The sequence below is a fragment of the Hyperolius riggenbachi genome, chromosome 7 (genome assembly GCF_040937935.1).
Source record: "Hyperolius riggenbachi isolate aHypRig1 chromosome 7, aHypRig1.pri, whole genome shotgun sequence".
Classification (NCBI taxonomy): domain Eukaryota; kingdom Metazoa; phylum Chordata; class Amphibia; order Anura; family Hyperoliidae; genus Hyperolius; species Hyperolius riggenbachi.
Window position 1 is genome coordinate 278,673,389 of NC_090652.1, and position 23,536 is coordinate 278,696,924.

Here is a 23,536-nt window from a genome sequence, read left to right on the forward strand (position 1 = left end):
CCTTACTTGTTTAACCTCCCTGGCGGTATGATTCCCGTGGCTGCGCGGCTACATGCTTCCCCCCTCCCTGCGGCATCCCCTCGTAGTGTCCGATCGGCGCCATCGCCGCTTGCCCATAAGGAAATCCCATTCTTAATGGGATTTCCTTGAGGGCTTCCCCCGTCGCCATGGTGACGAACAGAGTGACATCATCGTCGTTGTGACTTCACAGAGAATCCCGATCCACCCCATAGCGCAGCCTGGCGGCGATTGGCCAGGCTGCGCAAGGGGTATGCGGGGGCCCTGTATCGCGGCGAATAGCGGCGGCGATCGGACCAAACACGCAGCTAGCAAAGTGCCAGCTGCGTGTTTGAAAAAAAAAAATGATGCAAATCGGCCCAGCAGGGCCTGAGGAATCCTCCGCGGCGGCTTACCCCGTATCCAGCACGGGGTTACCGCTAAGGTTAAAGCTGAAGACTAAAAAAAAACAAAGTGTTTCATTTATCTTGGGCTTCTGCCAGCCCCTTGCAGCCTTCCTGTGCTGCGTCGGTCCACCACTATCCTCCACTCTCCCGCCGCCAGCTAGTTTAGCTACCGCCGATTTGTAAGTAGACGGCAACTGCGCCACTAGATGGAGGCGTGAGAACGGGGGATCGTGGAGGACAGGAAGGCTGCTAGGGGCTGGCAGAAGCCCCAGGTAAGTGAAACACTGTTTTGTTTTTTTTAGTCTTCAGTTCCGCTTTAAGTGCAACCTAAAACTCACCTCCTCATGCAAGCCTATTATCTTACTTACGACCAGTAATTATTCACCGCCCACCACACTATAGGTTCATATACACCTACCAACAATCTGTCCAACTATCTTCCAAACTTGTCTGTTGGAAGATAAGTTGGGCGTGAGTACAGCTGACAAAAAGCCAGATGACCAACTGATAACAGGTTGTTTGCCAGATCTGACCAGTGGATCAATCTGCCCAACTATGGCAGGTTGTAATGTGTGTACAAGTCTTTTAAAACAACTTTGTTTTTTTTGAATGCGGACGTGTTGTGCAGTTTGCCATTTAGCTTGTACGCACAGTATATAAGTGAACTGGTTGTTTAGTTGGTTGGCGTGTGTGTACGTATTTGTCAGGTAAACAACTTGTGTGGTTGGTCATGCTGTGCGGTTGGTTGTGTATTAAGTTGGACATGTGTATGAGCCTTATCACCTTAGTCCCACTTTACCTATTGTTATTACCTCTTAGATGGTAAGCTCAAAACGCAAGGCTCTCTCTCTCTCTCTCAGGGCCCTTTCCTATTCCCTAACTCTCCAGCATTCAAACAGGAGACGACGCCGCCACCTGATCCGATTACAGGTAGCATCCGGCAGGGTGTTATAAAAAAACTTGACTGGGCAATTTTATTGCCCAGCAACATTTTTACACTCTACACCCCCATACTATTTCTGTTACACCTCACTCCCAGCCGTTTCTTTGCCGTTGATCAGACCTGCACCTCGACCCTATAGTTCATTGGTCTATTGAGCTAACCAAGGAAAATCCTTCTCAGAGAGGATTCTCATTGGTCCACACTGTGGACCAATGGGGAGTGCTGAGGGAAACTTAAAAGATACTTTGCTGGATACTTTGTATTCCAGCGCATTGGAGTCCTGGTGAGGAGCAGCGGATGTCTGTGGTGGTTGCCGGTGCTGTGGGGTGCCTGTCTCAGCTGCCGAGAGGAGCGGCACTGCAGGGGTGGGGACCAACAAGAGAAGCGGGTAGCAGCAATCAGCAGAGGTAAGCGTCGGCCAGGAAACTGAGAACAATTCTCATTGGTATACTTATTAAAAGCAGAGGAGAGTGGCGGCAGCTGTCCCCCTGGTCCTGAGCACAGCGACAGTGCCGGTGTTCCAACTAACTAGCATACATTGACAAAACAGCATACATTTAAAGTGATATACCCCTTGTTAGTAGAATCAGTGTCCCCTTGCCCGCTCGCTTCGCTCGCTGGGCTGCGGGCTCGGTCCTCGCTTCGCTCGGACAACTTTTTATTCTAACTCTATGTCCACTTGGATAGTGGAGATTGCACATCAGCACACAGGCAGCTAACTGGGGTTGAAAAGGTTAATGCTGAGGATGGGCATTATGGGGTTAATGTATGACCTGCATGACTTTGTACATGCTCAGTAGCATTTGTATGCTATTTTGTCGGGTATGCTAAAATGTTGGAACACCGGGAGTGCCTGGCCTGCAGCAGCGGACATTGCGGTGGACCTTTCCATGCTTAGCGGAGTCTTGCGGTGGGCGATGAGAGCAGCACGGCTCCTGGGGGAGTGAGGCGGCAGTGCTGTGGTGCTGAAGGACATCTCCATGGCACAAAACCACACTACCCATTACACGGCACGTAGGAGCATTGCTCAGTAATGCTCTCCATGCTTGACCATCGGCACAGGTGAGGCCAACAATTTGCTGGTAATCCTCATTCAATGGCCAAGTGATAAGTAGCTCCCATGCTGGAAAAGGATATGGCTCCCCATATACTCCAGACCTGCTGTGTATGGTGCGTTCATATCTTCCCACTTTATGCACAACCATACACCTGACCTGTTTAATAACGTGTGGTCTGTCTCTCCTCATTGTTTATACGCTTGTATATACTGTTCTCTCGTACAACGCAGAGTAAGATGCTGGTGCTATATATATCAATATTAATAACTGATTTCTTTGAAATGCTTGTCTAGGTGCGATACGGCAGGACAATTTATTGCAAACTGTTTGCAAATTTATTATCATATAAATAGTACAAAATGTAACAAAAGTTTAAAAAAAATAAAAACGGCAAAATACATTAGACATTTATGAAGACAGAAATGTTTCCAGATATAAAAGGAATTGGTCGGCTTACGGGTGTGTTTACATGAAGTACAAAACACAACATTCCGCATATTCAAAGAGTGGCCTATACATCATCGGCAGAACACTGACATCAATCTATACGTCTGATCCTGGCTGGACACACACATGCTGCACGGGGCGGTAACATGCGTCAGCTTATCATGTGTGGAGAAAAACAGGATTATGTAATTCCCAAAGACAAATCTACAGCATTTTGTGGGAGTTATATAAGCCCCACCCCCAAACTGGCCTCCGCCAAAATAAACCCCTCCTCAATAAAAAGTTGCAGCATTGACATCTCAGCCAGGCTTCTCTCTGGATCCTCATTGGTTCCTGGCTTTGGGCCGCCAGGTCATCACAGCAGCACCACCCCCTGTGGTGATCTATAGAAAGGGATCTGGAGCTCCTGCCACTTATGCCTTTTTCCACTGACTGAATTGGAAGCATCTGATTGGAGAGAGGAGGAGGAAGAGTTAAGAGTTTGATGTGGCAGGGGAAGGGGGTGGGCACACAAGATGACAACATCACACACAGGGATACCTAAGATCCAGCATGTCGGGGTAGGAGGAGAAGAAGTTAGGACAGTGCCACCTGGTGGCTCCAGTTGCCTTGGCTCCATCATTGTTCACTCAGACAGTAAACTCCGGAAGTGGAAGACCCTCAGCGAGGAGCATGGGAGAAAGTGGTACATCAAAATTTCTTTAAAAGCATCTCATCATAACCACATGGGGGCGATCATGAGGCTCACTATTTACAGCACCCAGAAAGTGTTGCACCACCTTGTGCAGAAATTCAGCATTGCAGCCAGGGCCGGATTTAGGCCAAGGCCACCTAGGCCATGGCCTAGGGCACCACAGGAGCAAGGGCAGGTGGTAGTGATGGGAATTCCGGCTCTTCTCGGAGAATCGGCTCTTCTGAATCGGCTCCCATTAACCACTTGACGACCAGGGGATTATTGCCTGATCTGTGCTGCGTGGGCTCTCCAGCCCGCAGCACAGATCAGGATAGAGTCAGGGCGATCAGACTTACCCCCTTTTTTCCCCACTAGGGGGATGTCCTGCTGGGGGGGTCTGATCGTCGCCGGTTTGCTGCGCTTTGCAGGGGGGCTCTTCAAAGCCCCCCTCCGCAGCGTTTTCGGCGCTCCCGTCCTCTCAGTCCCTCCCTCTCCCTGTATGAGCTGCGCAGGACGGATATCCGTCCTGCGCATTGTAGGATAGGCTTCAGCCTATCATATGCCGGCGATCCTCGGCCAATCAGAGGACGGGGATCGCCGATCTGCCTTACGGCGCTGCTGCGCAGCAGCGCCGTATGATGTAAACAGCGGGGATTTCTTCCCCGCGTGTTTACATTTTGCCGGCGAGCCGCGATCGGCGGCTCTTTGGCTGTTCACGGAGACACCCTCCGTGAACGGACATGAAAAGGCCACTCGATCGAGCGGCCGTTTCCATGGAAACCCGCAGACGACCAGTTTACGCCAATCGGCGTTAGCTGGTCGTCAAGAGGTTAGAGCCGGCTCTTACGGCTCTGAATCGGCTCTTCATTAAATATCACTAGACACCACTCAGAATCGGAGTAAAAGCCCCGCCCCTGTCTCCATGACAACTCCAGGACTGCTTCTCTGACTGGGGCAATCCCTCCTGCTACTGCTCTGTTCCGCCCCATACACTCCTACAAGCTGCAAGAGGAGGACTACATCTCCCAGCATGCCTCAGCGCCCTTTATTACACAGCAAATGAGAGCTGTGTGGGGCGGCTGAGGCATCGGCTCTTTCAAAACTGAGAACCGGCTCTTGTCGTTCGCAGCAAAGAGCCGGCTCTTAGAGCCGGCTCGTTCACGAACGACCTATCACTAGCGGGTGGGCAGCAGGCTAAACTGGCGCAGCATTTGCAAGCAGGGAGATCAGGCAAGTGCGGTGGGTGCTGTGCTGAAGAGCGGTGATGTCATTGACATTGATGGCTGCTGTGGTGTGGAGGCAAGCAGGCTACCTATATTGAAAGGGGGGAGAAGGAAAGGGAGGAAATAAGGGAGTCATCTGGCTACCAATACTGGAAGGAGGGGGGGGGGGGGGTGTCATCAGGCTACCTATACTAGAGGGAAGAGGGGAGGGGTCATCTCGCTACCTATACTGAAGGGGGGCAGCTGGAGACAGTGGCCTTGGGCGGCAAAGAGTACAAATCCGGCCCTGATTGCAGCATGCAATACAGCACAGTCAAATAGTATTATGATTATTTCAGATTTGTATAAAGAGTACTGAAAAATTGTACGTGGTGCTTTTACAGTGCATTGAAAAGTCATACCACTAAAACATAGGGCTATTTATGCTAAATCTAGTGCACTACGCACAACAAGCTGTGACCCCAGCCTCCCTTCACAGATACACTACAGAGAGGAGAGAAGATGAGAGGAGTAGCATCAGACAAGGGTTACACTATATGGAGTAATGGAAAGCTGCAATACATCACAGGGGCACTGCAAAAACTGGATATAAAATATGAATACAGAGTGCAGTACTGCCCCCTGTACACTAGAGGGCACCCCAGGCCATTGCCTGGAAGGCCTGTACCCAGTAACAGCTCTGCTTAAACCACAATGACATGTAAGATGCCTCCTGCTGTAAAAACAAAGCAAATGTCAACATTGCAGAGTTGAGTTTCCTCACCATTGCTGTACAGATTTACAGAATAGGTTATTTGGCTTCCTGCAGAGCAGCCTGCGCTTTTCTATGAAGAGGGGAGGGGTGGCAATGAGCAGGAGTCACGTGACCAGGAGCTGCTGCGGAGTGAGAATTGCAAGCTTTTTCAATGTGAGGGCGGAGATACACGGGGAGGAATTGCTAGAGCAATAGTATTCTATATTTGAGAGATTATGGCTAGATAGATTGGGGAGAGGCATGTGTGTGTTTGTTTATGATTAACCCTTTGGCAGCTACATATAGCAAAGCTATATCTGTGCTGCAGGAGACGCCGATCCTGGAACAGGTAAATATAAGGAAGCTCCCTGCACCACTCTGCATAGCTGCATTAGGCAGCTAAATGGCACATGCCGTTAGAAGACGCCCTGGCAGGCATTGGCCTCAATTCCGGTCCCTATGTGCGGTAAATATTTTTGTTGGTAAAATACTGCATTCGGTATTTTCCATGAATTCTTTTGGCAATTGTGAAAGACTTTTCTGCGGTATTTAAGCGGTAAGCATGCCGTAAAGAATTATAATAATAGTCTGTGGAAGGTTTTGTGTGTGTGTGTATTTGATTATGTAGCAACCTATGGAAAGTATATTCATAGGCATCTGTGATGGTACATCATTCTCTTCTCTAAACAAACAAGACTTTAGGGCCCTTTTCCACTAGCTGCGTTTTTGCCCCCCCCCCCCCCCAAAAAAAAATGCATGCGTTTGCTGATTCTGAAGTGCAGCCTGTTTAAAATAAGAATCTTGGGTGGCCTTTTCCACTGCTGTGTTCCGATTTAAAAAAAAATAAAATCTAACACATGTCTGCGGGATTATGATGTGGTTTGCGTTTCAATGTAAAGTATAGGAACGCATGAAAAACGCATAGAAATGCGTTTTGTATTGATTTAACCACTAGCATCTGTTTTCAAAAATCAAGACAACACTTGCCAATCAGAAAAACAGAAAACGCATACAAAAAACGCACATCAAACTAGGGAAAAACGCATGCATTTTGCAGTGGAAAAGGGCCCTTATAGCTGAACTTCTAGCTGAACACACAGGTCTAAATTACCATTCCTGAATGTCCTGTGTACAGCTAGCTGCTCAGAGGATAAAGCCACTTCATTGAATATAGTGGTTCTCAACCATTGAAGTCCCCATTACTGATACAATCTTGATTGTACAATTTTACCACCTTTATGTAATATGAGGAATATGTATATGTGACTGGGTAACGTAGAATATTCACTCGGTTTACCCTTCTACGACATGGATTTGGTAAAGCTGGCCACACATCTCTAATGATTATGGAATGAAAATTGGTGCCACCGAGAGCATGCGTTATCGACGATGCATCCAATTACAGGCCAAACTTGGTCGCATGTATTGACCAGACATGCTGCTAGATGTTGGGCCATCGTGGCCAATTGGGTGTGAGGCGGTAATGGCGAGCGATGTATAGCACGTAGCGTGTGTGATGTCACTAGGGAGGGGGGGCGAGGTGGCTGACTCGGCCGATTCCCGGAGGGCATAAAATTGATCGTGAATGGGCCTGCGGTGTATGGGCCACTGACAGATCTCTCTAATCAGATTCCATCAGGGAGAGATTTGTCTCTTGGTCGAATCTGCCCATCATCGCTAAATGTATGGGCACCGTAAGATTGTACAATCAGGACTTTCATTCCCCTTCTAAGAAGAATGAAGGGATAAAAAAGTATTCTATGAATTACTTCAGATATCGGATATATGGTAAGTGTGAAGAAATACAAAGGTGCGGCGTTCTCCACTCCATTATGTGTAGTGCTGGCAGCACAGTCATTCTGTAGGCAGCAGAGATCCGCTATGGGTAAGACGTAACAGTGGAAATGTATTGTGGTGCCCATCTCTGTTCCTGGGAGGTGCAGATTATGTTAGAAGTCAGGGTAACATTGAAGTCAGGCTTAGTAGCGTGTGGAATATCGCTCCAGGTTTCCTTAGTAGAGAATGAAGGTATTTATAATCCAGTCATCTTTTCACAGCTTCACTTCCGACTGCCTCGCCAGTTTCTGCCCAATATCTGGTCCATTCCAGTGCTGATATTGCTACATCTGGATCAGTGTTGCCAAGCAACCAACTATGACCTTTTTTTTTTGTTTTTTTATTCAAAGTTGTTTGACTTTATTCCTGGATAAAATCCCAAGAGAAGTGTCTGTTATGTTTCCGTATAACGATAATCGCCATCAGATTTCAGAGACCACTAGAGTCCGTCAGCGTGATGCACCTGGGATTCCATCCTTGTCCACAGGAAATCCCCCATTTTTCATAAATAAGTGTCTAGTTTTAAAGATCTCTCCAAGCATGGTGCTAAAGGACCAGGAGGACCAGCATGGCGGAGAGCACTGCAGGAAGGAGCGCTGTGATCCTGTGTGCGTCTGACTTTCGATGCGATCGGATGACTTTTAAGATGGCGTTTGTGTGATTTGTGGGGACGTCCACGTTGCAGATCATTCCTTCGCAGCAGGAAATGCACTCCTGGAACAGACAGAAAGCGAGTTAATATTTACTAAAACAGACCGATCCCCCCACATTCACTATCATCAAAACACAATGCATCATTCATAGAGACAAATTGCATTCTATCTGTGGAAGCATTTTACATAATGGCATATTTATAAATGAGGCAATCATCATCACAGTCCTAAAGGATTGCCACTTTAAAGCGGGATTGTCAACCACAAAATCCAATTCCATTTACAGTGTAAATGAATAGAATACAGTAATGAATATTATCTCCGTCAGCCTGGCTCTATTCTGGTACATTGCCAGGGAAGCTTGCTATGTCCCCTATCTCCCACATTCCTACTCCTTACTGATTGGCTGAGGGCAGTTCAGTGTGACGGGAGACTGAAAAGGGAAATACACCCCACCCCTCTGCAGAAGCTCCTGAAATACGATATATGCTGTGCTCACATGTGTTTATTAAAGCAAGCTAGATATGACAGTGCAGCTTCTAGGAGAAAAAAAAAAAAAGTAAGGGAGGAAATTACATCAGGATTGGCTTCAGTCAGAGGCAGTGAAGATGGAAATGCCTGGAACAGTGTTCTCTTTATTTACTATATAAGTATCACTGAAATCAAAACATGGACAGTACAATACATCTGTTATGCATGTAGAACAAGTATCTATCTACTTGTATATGTGTTTTTTTCCTAGGATAGTATGGCCGTCCCTGCTGCTTTAATAATGATTACTGTGTTTAGGGGCAATCGACATGATCACCAGAACGCCAAAGGCTGCAAGGAACATGGGAGAACAGTAGTGTTTAGAGTTGATGCAAATGTAATGCTAATTTTATGCACATTTATGCAGGTTGGAAATGAACGAATCAAATGCAGCGGCTTGTGAACAATAGTGAAGCAGCAACTATCTAACAGCTGGCTGGTCGTGGCCAGTCGGAGGCTACTACACATGCGCGGCCCTGATCGTGCACCTGCTACCAGGAGCGTTCTGTACATGCTCAGTAGCAATTTTCCTGTACTGAGCATGCGCTGCCATGCACGGGAAGCAGTGAGGCGGCCGGACAGTTTGCGAAGATTGCCGCTGCACGCTGGAGGGTCTCAGAAGGACGGCGCGGGCACAGGTAGGTTAAACTGTTTTTTCTTTCTTTAGATTTCCTCAAAGTATACCTTAGTGCTAACTATTATTCAAAAAGGACATCTAATATGTATATGGGGAGCTGTGCAGATCCTTACCGCACCTTCCGTGCCCCGGCATCGCCTTCTGTTCTGCAGTAATAATCCAATTTCTCCTCTTCCTGGTCGGCGGTCGGTCCCCTCCGACCCGAACTTACTATGCTGCGCATGCGCAGTATGTCCGCTAGGGCGCCATGCGACCGTACGAAAGAGCTTACATCATATGGTGTTGCAAGGTGCCCTAGCGGACATACTGCTCATGGGCAGCATAGTATGTCTGGGTCGGAGGTCCTTTTTGAATAATATAATAGTTAGCTCTAAGGTATCCTTTAAGGTTTTAAAACTTGGGGCCAAAGCAAGTCAGTTTTCTTTCAAAGAAGCCCCACAACTGGGGTGGAGCCAGAGGTGAGTTTACAGAGTTGGACATCAGAATGGAGTGGTGCTGTGGAACCTGGAGACATCTGTGAAGTCCACTGGAGCCAAGGTCTTTTAAAGCCCCTCTTTAGCTATGCCAACCAACTATGGAGCAAAGTTTCTCTAGCAGCTTTCAATGGTTACAAAGAGTGACGGGCAGCTGACAAGACAGGTCTAGACACAGCCTGCATCAGGTATGTAAATGTGTAACAGGTTTCCATTCTCACCATATGACCAGAGTCCCTGTGGTGGTGGCATCCCACGTTGTGACATTCTTCTTGCGTGGCACATTTCTTGGTGACGGATTTACTTTTGCCGTGGCTTGTGAAGTGGTGCACCGTTTTACAGTAATGAGCATCTGGAAAACAACATAATAGTTTACACCACATCCAGTCTGTATTCTAAGCACAAGTTAAACAGCCCACATCAGCAGATATAAATAACACTCAAGTACTCTTTTGCAGACCCCAAAAAACTGGTCAAGTGGTCTGTGTGTCTGTTTCCAACACTCCTTGGGATCAGTTCACTGCAAGTGCCACAGATAACGTCCTCCAAGTCTTGTGGGCTGCTATTTTACCCCACCTATTGGGCATTCCAGGAAGGGTGAGGGTAGGTGTATAGGGTGCATAGCACATTAAAGGGGCACTACAGCGAAAAACTGTAAAATTTAAATTATGTGCAAACATATACAAATAAGAAGTACATTTTTTCCAGAGTAAAATGAGCCATAAATTACTTTTCTCCTATGTAGCTGTCACTTACAGTAGGTAGTAGAAATCTGACAGAAGTGACAGGTTTTGGACTAGTCCATCTCTTTATAGGGGATTCTCAGGGATATATTTATTTTTAAAAGCATTTAGTGAATGTCTGTTGCTCTGTCCAACTGCCAAAAAACTGTGTAGTGAGCATGGAAGCTGGGCAGCATCTTTGTATGAATCCTTTTTAGTGAATATCTTTATAAAGAATAAAAGCCTTGCTGAGAATCCCCTATGAAGAGATGGACTAGTCCAAAACCTGTCACTTCTGGCAGATTTCTACTGCCTACTGTAAGTGACAGCAACATAGGAGAAAAGTAATTTATGGCTCATTTTACTCTGGAAAAAATGTTTTTATTTGTATATATTTGCACATATTTTAAATTTTACAGTTTTTCTCTGTAGTGCCCCTTTAATCATCTGCATAATGTTCTGTTCCCTTTATGTTAATACAAATTTGGTTTAAACATATACTTTGAAAAAAACTTCCCCTTAAAGGGGATTCGAACTCTTGCACAGCGCACAATGAAACATTTTAATTCTACATATAGTTGCTGAAGAAATTCACTGCTCTGTGTTCTGTATTTGTTAAAGAGACACTGAAGTGAAAAAAAATTATGATATAATGAATTGGTTGTGTAGTAGGATAATTACTAGAACATTAGTAGCAAAGAAAATATTCTCATATTTTTATTTTCAGTTATATAGTGTATTTTATAACATTGCATCATTCTCTAATATTTGCAGTTTACACAATACTGAGCATTCTAAATGTTTTTAAAGAGCAAGCCAGTGAACTATTGACCTGTCCTCTGGCAGAGGAAAAGAAAATACAGTGACTAACAGCTGAAGAGATAAGCTTCAGAAGACAGAGCTCTCTGGGACTTTGAAAGTCATGGAGCTCAATGGGTCTATTGCACAGATAAAACTCTTCCTGTACTGGAAACAATATTAGACTTACGCCTCTGCTTCTAATGTTTTATTTCTTAGCTGTACTACACATACAAATCATTTTTCTTTTTGCTTCAGTGTCTCTTTAAGCTAGCGCAACTTATCTACCATAATTAGTTCTTATCAGCAGCAGTGAATAGACTGCAGGAGCTCTGTGGAAGCAGCTCTGGCATACAGTAAACACTGAGGTTAACCTTTCAGTGCTCCCTTTGAAGTAAAACCAAGTTAAAACTTCAGGTTTTTTTTTAGGATTTTCATAAATTGTAATGAAGATTTTTTTCCCCCATAAATTTTATCATTCTGTGGTTAATCTTTTGGAGCAGAGAGGATGTTCTGATTTTAGTTCCACTTTAATGTAGTTTTGGATCATGGGAAAAAAGGAAAAAGGGGGGGGGGGCTACCAATGTCAACATTTTCACTGCAAAATGTTTCCCACATTGAAGATCCTGGGGATGGGATTGATGGACAAGGGTTCTCCCTTCTACCTACTCTACAAAATTGTCTCAATTGCTATGGATCTCTCTCTCTGTTGGAGAGAATTGCCCATTTCCTGTTAGTACTCTCCCAGATGGGGGGACAGACAGCAATACAAATTCCAGAGACTCATCTCTAGCTTATATTTCCCTCTGTCGTATACTTTTTAATTACTATGGAGTTTGGTTTTAAAAAATAAGTTTTATATACAGTAATAAAAAAATAAATAGATAAAAATATATATATATATATATATATATATATATATATATATATATATATATATATATATATATATATATATCAGTTTAGAGGTAGGTACAGAGGCCACTCACTGGGGGGGCACCACTTGTCCTCAGCCCATCGGTTGCAGTTGTAGTTGTCACTGGACTTCTCACATGTGAAACACTTGAAGCTATTTGGAAACGGGGTAGCTGTAATAAAAGAGAACAGAAATGTCAATATTATTACTTTTATGAATTTATATAGCACTGGCACATGCCGCAACGCTTTACCGAGCTCACGGAATAATCAAAATCACTAACTGTCCCTCATCAATGTATTTCGCTACAATAGTCATAGCCTACATTTCCCCACCATTTTCTCAGGCCAATTTGTGGGGAAGACAGGAAACTTTCAAGTGTGTTTTTGGGACTCATGGCAATTACAAGCCAGGATTGCAGCAGGGAGTAGCAGAAACCGCACAGAGGGGCCCAGGAGAACATAATGAATAGAATGGAATGCTTTTTATTGTAAGAATTTTAGAGTACAGATTCTCTTTAAGACAAGTAGCGATATTGATAGGAAAGCGGTACTTACGGTCGGAAGGCGGTCTCACGTTATTGAAGTTGACATTCTTAGCAAACGCCTTATTTTTCAGTGCAATGATGATGTGGATGGCGAGGAGAACCAGGATGTGTGGAACCAACATCATGCTTGGCGAAGCCTTCCACAGGCACCCGGGGCTGTTACACCTGCTGGGGGCACAAACATGGAAGATTAGTCTGGCGCCGCAAAATGAGACGCAAAGAAATGAAAATCAACCTGAAGTACCGGTATATAAAGAAAAAATAAAATGGGGTGGCCGGGCCACTGAGATTGCTGTCATTGTCACAAAGGCCACTATACACCGTTAGATTAGATAAATGATTGATATCTGATACTAAGACATTACCTGCTCAGGGGGAATCTGAACTACTATCAGTCCCGCTGCTCTCACTGCTAGTTTTGTGTTGCTTGACGCAGTATAGAGCTAAACCCCTTCCTGCTGACACCCAACACAGGAAGCAGAAATGAGACATGATCACATGCTAGAGTCCAGCTAATCAGAACTTCTGCTTATTGACAGTCTTCATTGTCAGGTAGTTCATGTCAGTGGTAGAGCTAAGTGGGAAGATCCTCTGCCCATTTCCATTTTATTTTCTCACAGCGTGGTGCCTCCCTTTCCCTTCTCCTTCCCATAGAATGTGCCGCTCCGCAGGGAGTCCAGCAAACACTTCTGTAAAGTCATTGCTGGCAAACAGTCAACAAATTGATCAAGGGAGGCTGCTTTGATGGCTGTTTGCAATGGCTGCATGTAGTTTACAACCGAACTGTAGTTACAAGTTGTGTGTTTGCCCTCTGTGTGTATCAAAAACTAAACTGGACATCCTACATTCATCACAACAAGCACCCCATATGTACACATCACACCAAGTGCAGCAATGATGTCCCCATCACACCAAGTGCAGCAATGATGCCCCCATCACACCAAGTGCAGCAATGATGCCCCCATCACACCAAGTGCAGCAATGATGTCCCCATCACACCAAGTGCAGCAATGATGTCCCCATCACACCAAGTGCAGCAATGATGTCCCCATCACACCAAGTGCAGCAATGATGTCCCCATCACACCAAGTGCAGCAATGATGTCCCCATCACACCAAGTGCAGCAATGATGCCCCCATCACACCAAGTGCAGCAATGATGCCCCCATCACACCAAGTGCAGCAATGATGTCCCCATCACACCAAGTGCAGCAATGATGTCCCCATCACACCAAGTGCAGCAATGATGTCCCCATCACACCAAGTGCAGCAATGATGTCCCCATCACACCAAGTGCAGCAATGATGTCCCCATCACACCAAGTGCAGCAATGATGCCCCCATCACACCAAGTGCAGCAATGATGCCCCCATCCACACCAAGTGCAGCAATGATGTCCCCATCCACACCAAGTGCAGCAATGATGCTCCCATCACACCAAGTGCAGCAATGATGCTCCCATCACACCAAGTGCAGCAATGATGCTCCCATCACACCAAGTGCAGCAATGATGCTCCCATCACACCAAGTGCAGCAATGATGCTCCCATCACACCAAGTGCAGCAATGATGCTCCCATCACACCAAGTGCAGCAATGATGCTCCCATCACACCAAGTGCAGCAATGATGCTCCCATCACACCAAGTGCAGCAATGATGCTCCCATCACACCAAGTGCAGCAATGATGCTCCCATCACACCAAGTGCAGCAATGATGCTCCCATCACACCAAGTGCAGCAATGATGCTCCCATCACACCAAGTGCAGCAATGATGCTCCCATCACACCAAGTGCAGCAATGATGCCCCCATCACACCAAGTGCAGCAATGATGTCCCCATCACACCAAGTGCAGCAATGATGTCCCCATCACACCAAGTGCAGCAATGATGTCCCCATCACACCAAGTGCAGCAATGATGCCCCCATCACACCAAGTGCAGCAATGATGTCCCCATCACACCAAGTGCAGCAATGATGTCCCCATCACACCAAGTGCAGCAATGATGTCCCCATCACACCAAGTGCAGCAATGATGTCCCCATCACACCAAGTGCAGCAATGATGCCCCCATCACACCAAGTGCAGCAATGATGTCCCCATCACACCAAGTGCAGCAATGATTCCCCCATCACACCAAGTGCAGCAATGATGTCCCCATCACACCAAGTGCAGCAATGATGTCCCCATCACACCAAGTGCAGCAATGATGTCCCCATCACACCAAGTGCAGCAATGATGTCCCCCTCACACCAAGTGCAGCAATGATGTCCCCATCACACCAAGTGCAGCAATGATGCCCCCATCACACCAAGTGCAGCAATGATGTCCCCATCACACCAAGTGCAGCAATGATGTCCCCATCACACCAAGTGCAGCAATGATGTCCCCATCACACCAAGTGCAGCAATGATGCCCCCATCACACCAAGTGCAGCAATGATGCCCCCATCACACCAAGTGCAGCAATGATGTCCCCATCCACACCAAGTGCAGCAATGATGTCCCCATCCACACCAAGTGCAGCAATGATGCCCCCATCCACACCAAGTGCAGCAATGATGCCCCCATCACACCAAGTGCAGCAATGATGCCCCCATCACACCAAGTGCAGCAATGATGTCCCCATCACACCAAGTGCAGCAATGATGTCCCCATCACACCAAGTGCAGCAATGATGTCCCCATCACACCAAGTGCAGCAATGATGTCCCCATCACACCAAGTGCAGCAATGATGTCCCCATCACACCAAGTGCAGCAATGATGTCCCCATCACACCAAGTGCAACAATGATTCCCCCATCACACCAAGTGCAGCAATGATGTCCCCATCACACCAAGTGCAGCAATGATGCCCCCGTCACACCAAGTGCAGCAATGATGCCCCCATCACACCAAGTGCAGCAATGATGTCCCCATCACACCAAGTGCAGCAATGATGCCCCCATCACACCAAGTGCAGCAATGATGCCCCCATCACACCAAGTGCAGCAATGATGTCCCCATCACACCAAGTGCAGCAATGATGTCATGATCACACCAAGTGCAGCAATGATGCCCCCATCACACCAAGTGCAGCAATGATGTCCCCATCCACACCAAGTGCAGCAATGATGCCCCCATCACACCAAGTGCAGCAATGATGCCCCCATCACACCAAGTGCAGCAATGATGTCCCCATCACACCAAGTGCAGCAATGATGTCCCCCTCACACCAAGTGCAGCAATGATGCCCCCATCACACCAAGTGCAGCAATGATGCCCCCATCACACCAAGTGCAGCAATGACGTCCCCATCACACCAAGTGCAGCAATGATGTCCCCATTACACCAAGTGCAGCAATGATGTCACCATCACACCAAGTGCAGCAATGATGAGATCACTGTGCTACTGCTGAAATACTGAGGAACCCCAAATATCGCCACACTATTACCACAAAGGCCCCAACCAACCCGACCGATACTGTGCTACTGGTGACTAGACCCTCCTCACCACCGCCATACATTTCTGCAGCAAATCATGGAAATACCGTCATTCCCATCCTCATACATCACTCTAGACGGGAGTTTTGAGTGTTTATAAAACGGTTACATGTTTATACCAATTATTTTGCAGCAGAGGAAGTTCACAATTAGCACAGCAACAATAAGAGGGGAGTTTCCACAACTGAAGTCAGCAGCCAGATTCATTTCTCAGGTAGAACTCACAGTTTAGGAACTCCCAGTAAAGTCACAAGAGCTTTGCAATGAGCTGTATCCTTTGGCATGTCACAATGTATCCCGGGGCTATACAACCGCCAAGTCACATGACCCCACATTCCTCCCCCTCTGCCGGTCAGCCATAGCCGGCTATTGTTTGGCCTTACATTGTTCGATTTTCTGCTCGCTGAACCCAGACTGCAGATATTAAACAAATGTTCTGGGTGTTTCAATGTTTGGTCAGAGGGAGCATAGCAGGAAGTTGGGCCCATGATACCCTGGCCCTGTGCCCGTTTAATCAACAATCTGCTCATAAGAATTCTGCGGCCGCTGAGACAAAACCAGCTGTGCAACCAACTGTAATCAGCTCTCTATGCCTAATCTACAGAGATCAGGCCTATCTCATAAACTATTACTGTGCCGTGACTGTACACAGTTTAAAAGGAAACCTCAAGTTTCTTTAAAAATTTTTTTTTTTTAAAGCGTTACCTGGGGCTTCTGCCAGCCCCCTGCACTGGACTTCAATGATCTTCCGGTACCCCGGAAGGCTTCCTTTTAAGGACCACGATCGCGAAAAATTGTAAAATGTAAAATTCATGAAATCACATAAATAAAAAGTGCATTTCTCCCAGAGTAAATGGTGCTATACCTTTCTCCTATGTTGCTGTCACTTATAGTAGGTAATAGAAATCTGACAAAACTGACAGGTTTTGGACTAGCCCATCTTCTCATGGGGGGTTCTCATGGTTTTCATTTTCAAAAGCACTTAGTAAACTGCAGTTTCTCAAACCAACTGCCAGATTAGTGTGCAAACGGTGGAGGGGGGGGGGGGGGGGGGGATAGCTGAAACTTTGAATAGCTCCTCTCCGGGGAGTGCTTTTGCAAAGAATAAATGAAATATTGAGAATCCCCCATGATGAGATGGACTAGTCAAAAACCTGTCAGTTTTGTTCAAGTTCTACTAACCACCGTAAGTGGCAGCAAAATAGGAGAAAAGTAATTCATATCCTTTTTTACTCTGGATGAAACACACTTATTTGTATGCATTTACATGCATTTTATTTTTGTGATAGTGGTGCTTAAACAACCAATACACACAACATTTCATATCTTACGGATCATGAGATACGGTAACTCACAGTGCACAGATATTGGCTGACCATAGTCCATACAGCTGAACTGTTGGCTCATATAACACTCCATAACACTCCTCCCACTCAGGATTAAGAAGTAGTGATGGGAATTCCGGCTCTTCTCAGAGAATCGGCTCTTCTGAATCGGCTCCCATAAAAGAGCCGGCTCTTGCGGCTCTGAATCGGCTCTTCATTAAATGTCACTAGACAAGACTCAGAATCGGAGTAAAAGCCCCGCCCCCGTCTCCATAACAACTCAAGACTGCTTCTCTGACTGGGGCAATCCCTCCTGCTACTGCTCTGCTTCCCCCATACACTCCTACAAGCTGAAAGAGTAGGACTACATCTCCCAGCATGCCTCAGCGCCCTTTATCACAGAGCAAAGCAGAGCTGTGTGGGGCAGCTGAGGCATAGGCTCTTTTAAAACTGAGAACCGGCTCTTGTCGTTCGCAGCAAAGAGCCGGCTCGTTCGCGAACGACCCATCACTATTAAGAAGTCGCTCTCCGTAGATCAGAAAAAGGGGTGTACTTGTACAATGTAAATGTAAACAGAGGCTCCAGTAGGATGAAAAAGGTAAGATGTTTAAAAATAGAGGAGGTGGAGCTGGACTTACCTCCTCCAATTAGACACAAATTAGTAATGATGTTGTATCAACAAAATAATTTATTTATACACTCCAAGATTTGGTACAACTCGTTTCGCAGGAATGACCCTGCTTCATCAGGCAATAGGGATGGCGTATACAGCAATGCAGCAGGTCTATGATCTGGTCGCCGATGCACATGGAATGGGGGAGCGCAAATGGCGTGCCTTTCCGCCATGAACTCTGTATCACACCGGACACCGATAGCAGAGCATGCTGCTACCTTGCACAGTGAACTCCGGCACGTACACACACTCCTTGCGAAGACAGCAAATACTGGGAGGCACGGGCCATTGTCATGAATAATGTACAGTAGCATCTGTTCCTGTAAGTGCTGTAAAGAGGCAAAACCAGATTCCGCGTTACGCTGCACTTGAAGTCAAAAGGTGTAGATAAACAGGAGAAGGTTCTATTGTCTGTTTGCAGTGATGGTAATAAAGTTTCTTGCCCTCAATGGACACACCTTGCACACTTCTGGCACCAGCCCGGCTATACGGTTCATAGGAGGAAGCGCTCATACACTATCACTGCGGACATGGGAAAGACTACTTAGCTCAGCATAATGGCAAGTCTCCCAGATCCAAAGCAAAGTGCCCTAATAGACGGTGACCTGTCCCCAGAGTCACGGCTGTGCTGCTGATGTTCCAGGAGCCAGTGCTGCATACACTGGCTGCTATCTTCTTGCTGGGACTTGCAGTTCCACAACAGCTGAAGTCTTCCTAGGAGCACATTAGGGATGATCAATGAGATGCGGAATTATGTAGATCTTGTATGTAAATTTATGCAGATTGAAAATGGACCCACCCAGGTTTAAATTGATAGGTCCATTTTCAAACTGCATAAATTTACATACAAATCCTGCATGAACTCGGAAATATTTGCATCTCAGTGACCAGGCTGGCATCTTACTATTTTGGTAGTTAAGCTGTCGTTCAGGAAATGCTTTTGAAAACAAAGAATACCCTGAGAATCCCCCGTGAGGAGATGGACTAGTCCAAAACCTATCGGTTCTGCCAAATTTTAACTGCTTACTTTTGGCTGAAGTGGTCCTTTCGTGCATCAGCAATGTCTGAATCGCACACCTGAAACATGCCTGCATCAAATTTAGTGAAACTTTTAATCAGAGCACCAGATCCGCATGCTTGTTCAGGGGCTATGGCTAAATGTATTAGAAGAATCAGATTGGTAGGACAGCCAGGCAATGTGCATTGTTTCTCACTTCAGTGGTCCTGTAAGAATAGGGATTGTGGAGGCTGTGATCACATTCTGACTCTGCTCCAGAGGACCTGTCTACAGCCTTGAAATGATCGGGCATGCTTTTGGCAGCACCGATTTTTATCTGATTCGATAATTATCGAATCATATGGTCCATCAGCCGCCAAGCTGAGAGATGTACGGGTATCTTTAGTTTGATTCATCAGACTTGGCTATGTGATTGCTCTTCAGGGGTCTCTAGTTCACCTGCACTCTGATCACTGACACCTAGGGCCAGATTTACCATAAGGCACTGTAGGCAAGTGCCTAGAGGCGTCTGATTATGGAAAAGCGGCTCACTCCCCTCTCCCCTCCCTCATTCCCTATGTAGAGTCCTTATGAGAGTGTAAATGAGAGGTTGCTCACCCTTTCCCTTCTGCATTCCACTAACAAGATCTCCCTTTAGTCAGGGACACCTCTATCTACCTAATACTTGGGGGCACCTCTAGCTACTTCATTTTAGGTAGCCAGAAGTACCCTCAATCTTAAAAAGAAACCGTGACCAAGAATTGAACTCCATCCCAATCAGTAGCCGATACTCCCTTTTACATGAGAAATCTATTACCACAAACAGATCATCAGAGGGCTCTGTATGGCTAATATTGTGGTGAAACCCCTCCCACAGGAAACTATGAGGACCATGGTCCTGGCAGTTTCCTGTCTGTGAATCTCGTTGCATTGTGGGAAATAGCCGTTTACAGCTGTTTACAACTGCCAAAAATTCAAAATGCCAACAGTAAAAACGTCACCATGTGATAAATGTCAGAATGTAAATCAGGGAGAGGAAAGATTTTACAATGGGCAAACACTGACTAAATCATTTATACATTATTATTGTAAACATTAAGCACTTTTTTTATTACATTACTTTTACTGGAGTTCCTCTTTAAGGGGAACCTGTAGCTACCTATGATGGGCAAGGGAAGTAAGGGAGAAGTGACAGCTGGGCCAGCCAGCACACTTGCGGTGCAGTTTGGTGGGGGGGGGGGGGGGGGGGGTGTAGGTTCGTGTTGGGTGAAATCTAAGTTGCCACCACAACATCTGTGCCTATAGGCTCCTGTGAGGTAAATCCAGGCCTGCTGACCTCTCCTCCTGCACCCCAGCTATATAGCGCACCGCACCCTGTCCTCTCCTCCAACCTATCAGCCAGGAATCTCAGCTGTGCAAATACACCTCAGAACAGGAAGCACATTATTACTCCACAAATACTGCCTCCCCTTCATCCTAGTGTTACTTCACAGCTCTCACAGGCTGCATAATACATGTGCTAATTCCACTTAAGAGCCCTTCCAATGGTTGTCATAGTAGAAACACTTCACATGCTTACAATGGCGTTATCATTATCTCATAACTCAAGCTGAAAGCGCAAACAGCTTCTTAAAGAGGACCTGTCACACATGACACCTCGGTGGTGTTCCTGGCCAGGCCTGTCCTTGCATGCACTCAGAAATGCTGACAGCGTGATACAGGTGAACTGCTGCCATTTTCATCTGGAAAGGTGACAGCCTCATGTCCGCAGCACTCACTGATGCCTTTTGGGTGACCTCATTTAGAGGGGGGAGGGCTGTGGTAGATCTGAATACCATTCTTGTTGTGTGCACAAGAGACCATGGAAAGTTCTCACCTCTACATAGGATTAAACATGAGCTCTGCCTCTAGGCAAGTGGATCCTCCCAAGCCTGAGGAGTCACATGACCCCAAAAGAGCACAGGTAGCCTCCCTCTGCCTCCTGAGGTCATAGGACACCATAACTTTGCTGGATGTGAGGAATGGAGTTATTTTGAAGGGATTTAAAGGTCTACAAACTTTTGATTAGAGTTAGTACTTGACAGAAAAGCCAGGATGCTCTGCCCAATTAGTAGCTTTGCTGGAAATAGGGTGGCCATTGGCCAATCAGAGGTTAATCAGTAGCTTTGCTGGAAATAAGGTGGTCAATCAGAAGCTTTGCTTAAAGAGTAATTGTCGGGCATAAGATCAAAAATAAACTCTTTATTTTTATCTGGTAAACAAGTAAAAAGGATGCTAACCAGACAATCCAAAAGTTAAAATCACTATTACTTTTCTTGTTGATAAATTATCATTCCCCAGTTTACATGACTTATTTGGTACACACAAAATTTGGTATATAAAAAGGAAGTTGCAGGGCATGCTGGGTTGTCCTTTTTTGCTTCTCTACTCCCCCTCAGACTTAACTAATGCAGCCTGATCGGGTCGATCCGGCGGATCGACCCCAGCTGCGTCCCCGCTCATCGATTGCCGCTCGTCCCCACCGGCACTTCCTCATCAGCGCTCGATTCCCTGCCATTGTCCGCCGGCCGGGATCGAGCGGGCGGGAGTCGAGCGGCTTGATCGGGCCAGCTGAATATTATCAGCTGGTCGATACACGGTACAGAAATGTACTGTGTATCCCCAGCATAAGGGAGGAAATGACATCAGGATTGGCTTCAAAATAGCCACACTTAAAATGTTAAATGCTAAGAAGGATTTTCTCTTTTTATTTTTTTTAATTTTTTTTACAGTAGAAAAATCACTAAAATCAAAACGTGGACAGGGCGATACATATGTTATGTAAGTACTAAGTAGAGCAAGTATTTATCTACTTATATATGTGTTTTTTTCTGAGATAGTATAGCTGACAGCTCCTCTTTAAAGGAATAAAAAAATAAAAATTTTAACTTGCCTGGACTCGCCCTGCGCCCATGGTCCCCTCTGGCCAGCAGCAGTGACCCTCGCAAAGTTGGCCGGACGCCGAGAGTCGGCAGCCACTGCACATCCGCGGCCCGAGCCGCGCGCACCCTAATCACTCTCCCGTGGCATTCTGGGCATGCGCAGTATGTGGAAATCGCTACTGAGCATGCGCAGAACGCTCTCAGCCCCGGAAATGCAATCAGGGTGCGTACGGCTCGGGGACATGCATGTGCAGTAGCCGGCAACCAGCAGCGACATGCCATCTTTGGGGAGGGGGGTCGTGGACCCAGGAAGTCTGCCCATGTGCAGAAGACCCAGACTGGACATTAATGAGCCTATTACCAGGGCTGATCACGGCTGAATGGCAGATCACGGGAGGATGGTGAGGGACTCGCACGTGTTTATAGGGCGGGAGGAAGCTCTGTGTAAGTATCAAATCTTTAATTGCTGAGGTCTCTTGTACACTTAAGTATCCCTTTAAAGTGGACCTGAACTCAAATTGTTCTACCTATCAATAAAGTACATTTTGAACACTAAAGTGGACCTGAACTCTTGCACATGACAGAAGGAAAACCAAAGAAATGAACTCTGTATGTATCTGGAGAGTTTACCTTTCTAATTCCCCCTCATCTGTGACTAATCACAAGTGTAATTTGACCTCTTAGCTGTGTCAGCTGACTGCCACGGCAGAGCAGCTAGTTTGTAAACACAGGATGTTAACCCTATGTCTGTATCCATGAAAGCAGGAAGTAGACACACTGCAGATGTATTGCTGTAATAAAGAAATAAAGGTTATTATGCTGTTGCGTATCTTACAGAGCAGAGAGGAAGCTGAGTTCAGGTCCACTTTAACAACAAAAATATGTTATAAAACACAGTAATGTACGTTATATATTGTACAAGAAGACAACTTTGTATCTCTGAAATATTGTAACTCGAGTAATGTGTAAGTAGGGGACTGTCTGTAATGAAAAGAAATTAAATAATTTCTATTCATAAAAGACTTTTGAATTCCAGCCTATGACACCTGCAAAGAGAAAAACTGTCCTATTTGTGTGAGCGGAGATCCACTTTAACTGCAAGCCAATGACAGGGAGAGCCATACTGGAAGCCCGGCTGCAATCAGTAGTTACACGCCAAACCAAACACCTACTGCCGATAAGTGAAATTATCATCAACCATAATTACTGCAGAACAAAGAGCTCAATAAGCCAGCTGCAATCTGTGTGTGCAGAAGTGATATTGCTTCCAGCCTGCGGGGAGCACTGCTGTGTAACCAGCTCCCAATAAAACACAGCAGTACTACAGCAAATAAGCCACGCTGGATATTATAGTACAGCAGCTAAGCTCTATTACAGCAAATAAGCCATGCTGGATATTATAGTACAGCAGCTAAGGTGTATTACAGCAAATAAGCCATGCTGGATATTATAGTACAGCAGCTAAGGTGTATTACAGCAAATAAGCCACGCTGGATATTATAGTACAGCAGCTAAGCTGTATTACAGCAAATAAGCCATGCTGGATATT

General features: G+C 46.0%; 1 protein-coding gene across 10 annotated transcripts in view; it reads right to left on the reverse strand.

Annotated features, from left to right (window-relative positions):
* Positions 1-2,799: 2,799 nt before the first annotated feature.
* The window catches only part of LYPD6B (LY6/PLAUR domain containing 6B), a 103,183-nt gene continuing 82,446 nt past the window's right edge, over positions 2,800-23,536 (reverse strand). For 5 of the 10 annotated variants that reach the window (XM_068245848.1, XM_068245843.1, XM_068245841.1 and 2 more), the window contains 4 exons: positions 12,605-12,759; positions 12,121-12,219; positions 9,833-9,963; positions 6,211-8,031 (listed from right to left, as the gene is read on the reverse strand). In XM_068245848.1, the coding sequence (XP_068101949.1) occupies positions 7,864-8,031; positions 9,833-9,963; positions 12,121-12,219; positions 12,605-12,719 (513 nt within the window). In that variant the 5' untranslated portion in view covers positions 12,720-12,759 and the 3' untranslated portion in view covers positions 6,211-7,863. Of the gene's footprint in view, positions 3,300-6,210; positions 8,032-9,832; positions 9,964-12,120; positions 12,220-12,604; positions 12,763-17,426; positions 17,603-23,536 lie in introns of those variants that run through there. The other 5 variants (XM_068245846.1, XM_068245847.1, XM_068245845.1 and 2 more) reach the window with 3 other exon arrangements.